The 13,049-nt window shown below is 36.2% G+C and overlaps 1 protein-coding gene across 1 annotated transcript; it reads right to left on the reverse strand.

Moving 5' to 3' along the window:
* Positions 1-10,557: 10,557 nt before the first annotated feature.
* Positions 10,558-12,297, reverse strand: LOC114165956 (protein PSK SIMULATOR 1-like). The gene has a single exon (XM_028050597.2). The coding sequence runs from the start codon at positions 12,187-12,189 to the stop codon at positions 10,813-10,815; it is 1,377 nt and encodes a 458-aa protein (XP_027906398.1). The 5' UTR covers positions 12,190-12,297; the 3' UTR covers positions 10,558-10,812.
* Between the last annotated feature and the right edge of the window lie 752 nt (positions 12,298-13,049).

A 13,049-nucleotide genomic window follows, 5' to 3' on the forward strand; every position in this document is an offset into this window, starting at 1 on the left:
AAATTAAAATAAAAAAAAAGCGGGCCGGCCCGCAGGCCCGCGGGCCAATGTATATGCGGGGCGGGCCAGAGTATGCGGCCCGCATAAAATGTGCGGGGCGGGGCGGGCCGGCCCGCAATGTGCGGGCCTTATGCGGGGCGGGCCTAAACGGGGCGGGCCGGCCCGCATTACCACCCCTAGTTTAATTACTCTTTTAGTTCTTGTTTTCGTCCACAAATGTGAAGTTGGTCCCCTAATTTTTTTTAGTCTCTATTTCGTCCCAATTTTTGAAAATTGATGCAATTTGATCTTTTTCATTAAATTTCTTGAAACAGATCAATGATTTATCATCAAAATTGAAGTTGTTAATAAGGATTATTTGCTTTATAAGTGTAATTAACATAATCCTAATGTCAATTTTGATGAAAAAAATCTTTGATTCGCTTCAAAAGATTTAATAAAAATTATCAAATTGTATCAATTTTTCAAAAATCATGACCAGTTTGAGAAAAAAAATTGAAAGACAAACTTAACATTTTTTAGCAAAAATCCTTTTCTAGATAAATATCTTCTTGATGTTGCTCACAACTTAACATTCTTTATACTAAAATATACTAACTCAACTGTTGAAATCTTTAATTAATTCATCTTGGAAGTACTCCATCCAAATTTTATAACAACATGTATTATATCGATTATATTAAGAATAAATATCATTTGTTTGACAACCAATGGAATATGTTATTTATTTTAGGATACAAACAATGCATCTCTTCATTTTTTACTATTTTACATATGTTACAATGTGTTGTTTTTGTCGCATCATAAAAAACGTGCAGGCCATCTTGACACAAGGCTACACCTTCCTACAGTAAGGTCTCCACGACCACCACACCACCCCTCTCCATCTAAAAGCCACATCTAAATTAGTATTCCATTTTGTTATTTTAAAATCTGTTATAAAAGTTACATATCAGGTTAGTGATAATAAATTTTTTTCTTTAATGTGTGGAGCTAAATGTTTAGTCTAAGTTAAGTTAAATTTAATTAAATTTGAAAAAATTTGGTTTTATGTTAAAATGTATGAAGTTTACCTATAAGTTAAATTGAGTTAATTTTACAAACATCTTAACTAGAGGATTCATCATACTTTTCTATCCTGGAACACTTCCATTTTGATGAATTGTTGACCATCATGAACCTCACTATAAAATGTGTGACTTAGTACAAAATTTTACCTGACCCTTCGATGATTGCCAAATATTATTATCGAAAGAATGAGCATCACTTTAAGCAAGGTGTGAAAGGAAAAGAAGTCTTCTTTCTAAGCTTTGTAAACTACTTAAGGATGAATTTCAATTTGTTTGTGAAAATTGAAAGGAAATCTTCAGATTGTCTATCGCTTAAATCATTAAAAACTTAAAAATAATAATGAAGAGGTAAGTAATAGATGAGTATTTTCGTTAATAGTAGTGTCTAAGTATTTTAATTTTTGTAAGAGGAGTGAATTTCAGTTTTAAGTTTTTACCATTTTTTGTAAACTTTTGATTTTTTTAAGTTATTATAACAAAAAAGGGAGAGAGAGAGAGAGAGAGAGAGAGAGAGAGAGAGAGAGAAGAGAATAAGAGGCTTTTTTATATTATGAAAAGGTATTACATTGTTAACGTATATGCACAGACGTAGCGTAGTGTATATAAAGGAACCTAACATGTGGAAGGCACATGCATGAGCATATATAGGTTATTTACGTAATATCCCCCCTAAAATTTATGGTAGGGTTGTGCACAACCATAAGTTTATCACAAAATAGATGAAACATGGATGATGCAAGAGGCTTTGTGAAGATATCCACAACCTGAAATTTTTAAGGAAGATGAATCAGACTAAGGTTTTTCTTTTGAACATGGTCTCTAACAAAGTGGAGATCGAGTTCAAAATGTTTAGAACGTGAGTGTGTTGTATTGGATTTGCCACTAACAGCATTGCTCCAAGGTTGTCACTGTATAACGTTGGTGTGGGTATTACAACTCAAAGTTCAGTGAGCAATGAAGATACCCAAATGATGTTTGTGAGAGCAGAGGCAACACTTTTGTACTCAGCCTCTGTGCTGCTTCGAGAAACAGCTTTTTGCTTGTTGCAAAGCCAAGAAATTGAAGTGAACCCAAAGTAGATAGAGTAACCAATAGTGGAGTGTTTGTCATCTACATCAGAACCCCAATCTAAGTCACTGAACCCAACCAAACGAAGATCACGAACATGTCCAATGAGAATGCCATGAGTGGATGTACCAGCAAGGTATTTGAGTATTCGTTTGACAACTTTGTAGTGATGTTCTTAGGGAGCTTGCATGTATTGGCACACTTTGTTAACGGAATAAGAGATTTCTGGATGTGTCAAAGTGATATATTGAAGGGCTCCAACAATCACGCGATATGTAGTGGGATCAAAGACAAGGGACGAACCATCTTTGCTAAGACGTGAAGTAGAGATCTTAGGAGTTTGTTGAGGTTTGGCACGCAACATATCAACATTTGAGAGAAGATCATGTATGTATTTTGTTTGATAAAGATGTAAAGCTCCTTCTAGTGTCCACGAGGCCTCAATCCCCAAGAAAAGAAAATGTAATGGGTCTAAGTCTTTGAGCGCATAGTTAATGTGAAGAATGTGAATAAGATGTTGAATGACATGCAAATTACTACTCGTAATTATTATATCATCAACATAAATTAAAACAAGTAAGGTAATATCATTTTGAAATCGAATGAATAAGGACGTATCTGACTTAGCAAAATGAAAACAAAGAGAATAAAGAGTTGTACTAAGCTTTAGAAACCATGATCTGGGGTCTTGCTTTAAGCCATAGATCACTTTGTTTAATCTACACACAAGATTAGAGTTATTAAAGAAACCTGAATGTTGAGACATGTAGATAGTTTCATGAAGAGAGCCATGAAGAAACGCATTATTAATATCAACTTGGTGGATATGCCATTTGTTAGCAACAAAAGTTAATACAAACCGAATGGTAGCATGCTTGATGACATGACTGAAGGTGTCATTGTAATCAAGTCCAAAAGTCTAATCAAATCCTTTTGCAACGAGATGAGCCTTTCATCTTTGCACAGATGCATCTGCATTGTTTCGAAAAACCCATTTGCATCCAATGATTTTAGCATCAATGGAATGAGAGACAAGAGTCCACATGTTGTTTTGGACGAGAGCTTGATATTCAACTTTAATAACATCATGCCATTGTGGTTGAGACAAGGCTTCTTTCAATGTGATAGGTTCAGAGTGGATGGCAGTAAGATAGGTATTATAAAGTTTTAGTTTAAAAATACTTGACTTTGATCAGGTTACCATATTATGAGTGTTAGGCGTGACCTACTGCGAGAAGGATGCTGAGTTGGGTGAAGTCTCAGTTGGAGCATTATCCACATGAGGATCACTAGAGGAAGAAATGGGTGATGACATGATAGGAGAGGTTGCACCATGATTTGTTGATGTAGCAGTAGTTGTATTATTAGATGAAGAATTATTATCAACTTGAAACGTAGTGTTAGGCATATGTTTATGAGAAACCACAGTAACAAATAGGAAGATGACATATTTGTAGCAACAAATTGTTTTGAAAGAAAAACATTTGAGGCAAGTTTGAAAAGAATTTGATTTTCATTAAAAACATGCCTGGATATATATATATATATATATATATATATATATATATATATATATATATATATATATATATATATATATATATATATATCTTTTACCTGAAGGATCAACACAAACATAACCTTTATACTGTTGATTGTAGCCAAGAAAAATACATAACATTGAGCATATGGTGAGTTTATTGGAGTGATATGGGTGCAACATAGGATAACAAAAACATCCAAAAGTGCGTAAAAAGCATAATTTGGTGTTTTGTGAAATAGTAACTCGTACGAGGATTTATGTTGTAAAATGAGCGTGAGCAACAAATTGATTATGTAAACAACAGTTTAAAAAGCTTCCCCCCAATATTTCATGGGTAAAGAAGATGTAGCAAGCAAAGGAAATCCAACATCAACTATGTGTCGATGCTTTCTTTCAATTGAACCGTTTTCTTCATGTGTATAAAGACATGTAAAATGATGCATTATGCCACAGTCACGTAACAAAGAAGAGAAACACAAGAACTCTTTAGTGTTATCCGATTGAAGACACTAAATTTTACACCATGTTTGAGTTTTAGCTAACATTTTAAAGTTTTTGAAGACAAATAAAGCTTGAGATTTATGATTTAACAAATATATCCAAGTATAACGTGAATTCGCATATAAAAAAGAAATATAGTATCGAGAGCCGCACGATGCAATCACAGATGCAGGACCCAAAATGTCCATAAACAATAGTTGTAAAGGAGTGTGATAAACTGTAATGGAATCTTTGAAAGGCAATTTATGGGACTTAGCTATAGTACATGCATCACAAAACTCACCATTATGTTTACAAGATATATGGTAAGAGGCATGTCTAAGTCTAGCATGCCAGAGTTTGTATACAGGAATAGAAGACAAAAAATTAGCATTACAAGTAGTGATAGAAGAAGTATTAAGAAGAAAAGGAAAAACATATAAGTCATTTATAAGAAATCCTGGAAGAATAATCTAGTTGGTGTTCTTTGATTTTACATGGCATCTGTCAGCATGAAATTCAAAAAAGACATGTGTATCTTGCACAAATTTAGACACACTGAGAAGATTTTTCATGATAGAAGGAACATAAAGGAGGTCATGTAAAATAAGAGGTGATTGTGTGTACGGAGCAATAAAACCGGTAGAACTAGAAGAAATTGAAATACCTGAACCATTCCCATGTTTGACCGAGTCTTTACTAGTGTAAGAGCACTTTTGAGCAAGGTTTTGAGTGTCGTGAGTGAGGTGGTGTGTTGCACCACTATCCAAATACCATAATGGGTCATGAACAATTGATGGCATTCCAAGGATAGACGAATCTGCATCTTCGAAAGGAGTTAATTGTGTAGAATTAGCTGAAACAGGAGAAGAATATGATTGATCAAATCTGAACCAGCAATCCATGGCATTATGGCCTGGTTTTCAAAAAATATGACATTGTTGTCTAAAGGTGGTGGATGATGAAGATTTGTTTGTAGGTTTGTTGTTCCATCGAGGTTGCGAGAGGAGGTGTTTGGTTGGCGAAACTTGTTGGAATGATTGGCAAGGAAATTCTTGTAGTTGTTTTTGGACGCAACATTGGCAGAAGATGTTCAAAATGTTCTTCTTAGGATGAAAGGAGAGACTTAATGTCCTCAACAGTATAAGGATCCATTCTTGAAATGATGGAGGTTACCAAACCATCGTAATCTTGGATAAGCTGTCAAGGATGTATTCGATCTATTCTTTGGTTAATATGGGAGCACCAATTGCAGCGAGAGTATTCACAACCTTCTTGGTATCAAGAAGAAATTTATTCACCGTGTGATCTTTCTTTGATTGATGAAGGCTGAGACACAACTTCTTGATGTGCACACGGGTTTGTATGGCATAATATGTGCGGAGGCATTCCCAAACTTAACTAGAGGTGCGTAACCCAACAATTTTTGTTAAGATAGGAGGAGTCATTGAAGCAAGTATCCATGTGAGAAGAAGTTTGTCTTGACGTTGGAAAAGAAGATATGCAGGATTTGTTTGTGTTTTAGCAGCATCTTCAATGGGCATAAACGAGGAGGAGTGAAAGAAGATTCCAAGAAATGCTCTAAAGAAAGGCCTTGAATGATGGCAGAGACTTGTTGTTCCCATAGCAAAAAGTTGTCATCATCAAGCTTTAAAGTGAGGAGTGTTAAATGTATATGGTTGGGAAAGAGAATTGTCAAGAACAACATGGAGGAATTTGGTAGAGGTAGAAAAAGAAGAAGAAGAAGCCATTTAGAAAGAGCCTAGAAAAATTGGTCTTGATACCATATAACAGAAAAGGGAGAGAGAGAGAGAGAGAAAGAAAGAAAGAAGAGAACAAGAGGCTTTGTGATATTATGAAAAGGTATTACACTGCTAACGTACATGCAGAGACGTAGCGTGGTGTATATAAAGGAACCTAACATGTGCAAGGCACATGTATGAGCAGATATAGGTTATTTATGTAATAGTTATAAACTATCAATTTCAATCTTTAATATTATATGACATTAATTATTTTCTTCCATGTCAAATGAAAAGTGAAGATACAATCCTCAAATGATCACTACTATACATGAATCTTTTGACAACAATTGTGTACTATATGGACCGGTCCATACCAATCAGTCCAATTACTAGAGAGTAAACGGTCAACCTTAAAGGTAGTTAATCATCCAATTATTATAAAAAGGTCAATGAAAGATTTATGAGCATTGGACAATGATTAGGTCGATTGTAATCAAAAGTCTATTATGGAAACTATAAATATAGGCCAAAAGTATGATTGTTGAGACTTTTGATCTCGCATTAATTATAACATTTATTGCTTTTTCGATTGACTTTGTGTTGACTTTAGCATGAAAGTGCCTTTAATAGGTACCCTCGATCGATTGACGAATAGGAACATTAAGTGAGGAACAAAATAAGAGACTTGGAGGATGAAAAAATTGTTTTAGTGGACATTCATCCCAACACCCGAAACATATTGACACTCACCGGGTGGCCGTGTGAGAATTTCTTCTAATCCCATTGTAACCATAAGAAACATGACTATCAGCATCGAGCCGGAAGAAGCCCATAATAACCAGTTGGACCTTGTGGATTTGGTAAAAAACTTACAAAGGCAAATGGATGAGATGCAACACATGTGTGAGGAAGATTTAAGAGTCTTACACTCTAAAAACAATGTTATGCACCAAGGGCAAGGGTTGAAGGTTCTAAAATCTTCAACACCAACCTTCCAACATCGACCAAGCAACTTTGAGAGCCGCCCCAAGAAAAATTGGTTCGAATGGTTCAAGAAAGCAGTGGAGCAAGCAAAGGAAGGGCTCTGTCCATGGCCATGGTACACACAATCAGATTCCCCTATGTAGCATAGATTTTGGAAGTTGTTTTGCGTGATCACTAGAGAATGTCGATATTTGAAAGGTATGACGAATCCATTGACCCGACGAGCACATGAGAATGTATATTAACCAAATGACATTATGCATGAATAGTGACATCATCTGGTGTATGACCTTCACCACGTCACTGAAAAAGGAAGCATCAGCTTGGTTCTCGCTACTAAAACCAAACTCTTTTGACTACTTTGCAACCCTTGGGGCGATGTTCGAGGCTTAGTTCACTAACAGCCGACCGCATCACCTAACCTCAGTGGCCTTGCTCAGCATCAAGTTGGAGAAAGATGAATCATTAAGAACCTTCATCGATCACTTCAAAAGAACGACCCTTCATATAAGGGGTCTAAGCACTAAGGTAGCCATGCATGCATCATATGATAAGCGGCTTACTATTCGAACCATTCTTTGACAACCTTTGCATGAACCCCTAAAGAGTATGGACAAGTTGTGATAGAGGGTTGCTCAGTTCATATAGGTGGAAAAGATTAGGAACTTTTGCAAAAAGATATGAGAAGAAACAACCACTGATAAAATGATGGATAAAAAATTGTTTGACAAGGCTTAGGAGTCCAAGGGTAAGGAGCGACCCAAGGGACCCCACTTCAGCAACTATACCCCACTCGCGAATATATATATATATATATATATATATATATATATATATATATATATATATATATATATATATATATATGTGTGTGTGTGTGTGTGTGTGTGTGTGTGTGTGTGTTGATATTTTTTGGTCAAAGCTAACACATCCTATAATGTGTTGATAGGCAGACCATGCCCCAACGCGTTTGATATGTACCATGCATGCTAACTAGTAAATTGTGTGACAATGTTATGCTGCAAGATTGAAAGTAACTCTTTATCAACCTCCCCGTAAGACCCACCAATCGGAGGTAGCAATGGCAGACTTGGATTTGTGAACTAATACAAATGGTAGGATGGAGCCCCAAGGGGAAACCAAGGATCTGAGGGTAGACCAATCGGAGGGTCAAATCACAAAGCTTGGCAACGACTTGAACCTTAAGCAGGAGCAAGAGTTAGTGATTGTTCTTGGTATTTTGGTGGCCCAAAACCTTTCAAGTAATACTAGAATTTAGGATTCTTAGACAATATTTTAGCAAAAGATAAAAAAAGGTTAATACCTTTTTATCATTTCTTTTCTTAAAGATATATGATTTGTGGCTTAAACGCTTATTAATAGAAAGACAATTCCAACGCTTAGGTACTTTGATTTTCTATCTTAAAGCATTGTTAACTATAAATCATATTATTCATTCTTTGTTTGGTATTCAGTTTAGAGCCCCTACTCTTGACCAGAAAACCATCATCAAAAAGTTGAAATTATATATAAAAATGATACCACATCTTTTTCTTTTTACAAGGATGACTTTTAAATCGTTTTTAATTTGGGAGTAGAGTTATGATCTAGTTTTACCAAATCCCACAATAGGTGCCAATTTGTTCTAATTAAAAGTGAGGGCTCTAAATCAAAGAACAAACAAAGGGTGAATAATCTAATTTAAACTTAAGAATACTTTAAGCTAGAAAATCTCAGGACCTAAGCCATGTACTTGTCTTTCTAGTTATAAGTATTTAAGTTACAAATAATATATCTTTAAAAGAAAAAAAAATGAGAAAAAGATATAAACATTTTTATCTTTTGCTAAAATATCACTTAAGAATTTTAAAGTTTAGCATTACTTAAAGGTTTTAGCCTCTCCAAATACCAAGAACAATCATCCTTTGGACCTAGGCCTAATAATGTAACACCCTTTCACAAATAACATTTGACTTATGGCCTTGACTAGGTCTTTGAACATTTTAATCACTTAGTGAGGTAGGATGGTACAATATATATATATATATATATATATATATATATATATATATATATATATATATATATATATATATAATTTGCTATACTTTCTTTTATATATAAAAGATGTGTGTATCCTTCATTTTTAGTATTTCCAAAGATCATTTATAATGTTTAAGTCCAATTTATGGTGCTTCTATAATCATTGTGCAACTAACTGACAAAAAAACCTATGTGCTAGTGTTTGTCTTCGTGCATAGAAGTACCTCAATGTTGATAAATGCCTTTGTGTGTAGTTTAGCAGATAAAATTTGTGCATCTTAGTGCATGGTTTAGCGAATAAAATATGGGTACCGTACTACATGATTTAGCGGATAAAAATTCATACGTCGTAGTGCATGATTTAGCGGGTAAAATTTATGTGCCTTAGTGTGTGATTTAGTGGATAAAATATTTGTGCCTTAGTGTGTGGTTTAGCGGATAAAGTATGTGTGCCTTAGTGCATGGTTTAGCGGATAAAATTCGTGCACCTTAGTGTGTGGTTTAACGAATAAAATATGTGTGGCTTAGTGTGTGGTTTAGTTTTCAGACAGGGAACGAATAACTATGTCGGACTAATTCCGAAAACCTATGCCATTGAACCCGTGCTAATATTTGCCTAAGTTCAAGGAACAACTTTTGTGTTAAGATTAACATCGTTCAGCATGATACCAATATTTCGCACTAATAAGTCGTGCTAACATTGTCTTTGTTCAAATAGACTTTTGAACTAGGTGACCAATAAGTCGAAACTTGTACTCGTCCATAATTTGAGTATTTTTAGCCTCTTCGCCTTAAAGGCTTCGCCTCGGTGACTCGAGTCTCGGGGTTGTGATTTCACCGAAAAACTAAATCTCATTCTTTAGACAAGTACAAGTTAATAATATTTGTGATGGAATATTGGGCTTGTAACTAGAATAAGACATCTCCACTACTCCTAAACAATATAGTGGAGGATAATTGTTTTCATCTATATAACACATGGCCTAGGGAAAGAGACACATTGAATGTTTGGAGAATAAGTATCTATTTAGATTTAAATTGAAATTTTTAAACACATATTCAATTCTTCATTGATGATGGGTAAACATAATGTTTTCTGCTTTACATCTATTTAATACCAACAAAAGAACATTTCTATTTTAAAATAAAGAAATTCTAGATAAACTATCTTCGTTCTCTCCACGCCTAAAAAATACTTAATAAAATAATAATACTTTTTACTTTTATAGATAATCCTATTTAAATTTTCCTGAATTTTTTTAAGGATACAAAATAAAAAAATAAAAAAAGTAGAATATGCCCAGGTATGGCAACTAGCTTCCCCTGCTTAAATTGGTTTCCAAGTTCCATCACCACTCCATTCCTCTCAAATTCCCTCTCCTTCATCATATGTCACAACTTCATCATTATATATATATATATATATATATATATATATATATATATATATATATATATATATATATATATATGTGTGTGTGTGTGTGTTTGACCAAACCAACTTTACTAAATTTGCTCACTCAATAATTGCACCTGGGAAGCAACCAACTCTGCTCCAATTGGAGTTATGCTAAAATATTTTCTAACTCATTAGAAGTACATATTTGTCAACACTAACTACCAATTATACATAAGAACAAAAGAATCAAAGAATCAAATTAATCAAAAGTACTCCGAAAACCATACACAATACACATATTCATCCCCTTACTATAAAATTTCAAACTGCTTCCATGACCATATCTCAATTTCCTACTAATATTATAACCATAATCTAAAACCATTCTTCTTAATTCAAGACTAGTTGGATATTAAGTGATCTTGAATCGTGTAAAATTTTTAGGGTTTATGTGATAATAGTTTCTCTGGTGTTATTATTTCATGTTCTTTCACACCTACATATGCAACTCAAACCCACCAACACCTCCACAATGGCGGCTTCCGCCTTCTCCAAGTCCGAGTAATGCAGCGTCTGCAGCAGCAGCGCCGTCGTCCCCGCCTCAAACCTCGCCGTCTCCACGCTCCTCTCCTCCTGCCACCGCACCGTGTCGTGCGCCACCGGCGACAGCCACTCCAGCAGCTTCTCCACCGCGTCCCGCCACCCCTCCGCCAGAGCTTCCCCCTCCTCTCCCCTCCGCCACCGCCCCTTCAGCTTCGCTGCCACCTTCTGCCTCACCCTCTCCGGCAACATCCCGTAAAACGCCGCCCGCGCGCCCTGTCCCATCGTCGCCGGCGCGTGCAGACACTGCTCCGCAAGCAAAACCACCTCCGCGTACCTCGCCGCAAGCCCCGCTCCGCCCACCGTCGACGGCGGCGCCAGCCTCAAAACCCTATTGTTAACTCCGTTATTCACTGGGCTATCAAATCCACGGTTCAAGAAACGAATCACACCGGTTTTGTTGCTACTACCCTTTGGGATTGGACCCGATCTTGTGACAGCCTTGTGAAGTGATTCCTCGTGGAGACAATAGTTCTTCTTGTACAACTCACGGTGTTCCAAAAGGCAGCAACAACTACCGTTTTCACTGTCTCCATCACCGTTGATGCTATAGCAGCTGCAATTGGCAATGTACCCTCCAAAAACAGAACAAATTCTGGCGTACACAATGCAAACTACCTTAGCCATGATTCCAACGGTTTTGTCCAATGTTTGGTTCCACAACGAAACTTCCTTGTAATGCTGCACTTGTTTTCGACAACATGCTATCTCCTCATCCAAATATTCCATGTTTTGTTTCGTAAAATTGTTATAATCATTAGTCTTCAACCTTTGCCTCTTCTTCTCTGAAATCTCCAGTTTCGCCATGGATTCCATGGCAGTATAAAGACTCCTGGTAGAAGAGACGAGTTTCTCCATTTTGGATATCATCTTAAGACTGTTGCGGCAACCGTAAACTAACTTCCGGAGATCGATAAGACCGAGCTTTAGGTCGGCGTAAACAAGGTCGAAGCGTCCGAGGCTGCTGTCGGAGCATTTCCGGCCGAGCCGCGAGACGGCGTCAGCCGCCGTGTCGAGTTCCTCCAGGCGTTCCGCGGCGGCGAGGTTGAGGAGGAAGCATTCATGCTGGGAATTCAAGTAGGTTATGCCTTTCGATTTGATCACCTTGTGGTGGAGCTTGGCGATTTCTTGGTCGGAGAGGGAATGGTAGAGGGAGATGAGGCGGCACATGGTTTTTCCGGCGTCGAAGGAGTTGATTCCGAGGGCTTTTTCCTCCGGCACCGCCTTGTTACGCCATGTCATGGTGGCAACGACCATGATCACCACCACTTTTACTTGCTTATGTTTTTGGTGTTGGTGTTTACGTGTATGACTATTGACTAATTCGGTGCGTCTTTGGATTTTTTTTTTTTTTTCAAGTCGAGAACTTTGGAGCAAAAGGGTTAATTTATATATAGGGTGTGGCGGAAGCACGTTCGAAGGATCAGATGTTTTGAATATTCCATAGGAGGACGCGTTTCGACAATGGGAACTTAGGATTCATTACATAATTAATTAATTAATTGATTGATTAATTAGCTAGCTAGCTAATTTAAGACGTTTTTGGATGTGATTGATGTTTTGATTATGATTTCTAAGCCAAATGCGATAATATGATATTAGAGTTTTTAATTTGTTCCCAAGTCAATTCTTCCGATGTACGGCAGACATATATTTCTCTTTTTGTTTTCTCCTTTTGTTTAATTGATGGGGTTAAGGGAGGTGGAAATTGAAAAAAGGTTATAATGTTTATTTGTTAATCAATATGGCTAAATCATAAGATTATGTACACATTACAGATAGTGAAGTGTATACGCGTTGAGTGATTTATGAATATGCTATAGTCACGTAACATAATAGACCTACTTGGTCGTAGAAATACTTGAATTGAAAGTTGAATGGGGAAATGTTACTTTAATTAAAAAAAAAAAGTACTGATTACTAGCTGAAATTGAAGGGTTCACTTTTTATTAGGAGATGAGTTTCATCTAAATTAATTTATCTGAACCGATATCGATATCGAGCATGAGAACGCAACGAAATTTGATATTGCATGGTATATTTGATAATTAATGCGTTAGCTACAACACTCCATTAATATCTATTGTTTATAGCTAAGACTATTAGGGTATTCAATC

The sequence above is a fragment of the Vigna unguiculata genome, chromosome 10 (assembly GCF_037176805.1).
Source record: "Vigna unguiculata cultivar grain cowpea cultivar isolate G323 ecotype 2 chromosome 10, ASM3717680v1, whole genome shotgun sequence".
Taxonomy (NCBI): Eukaryota; Viridiplantae; Streptophyta; class Magnoliopsida; order Fabales; family Fabaceae; genus Vigna; species Vigna unguiculata.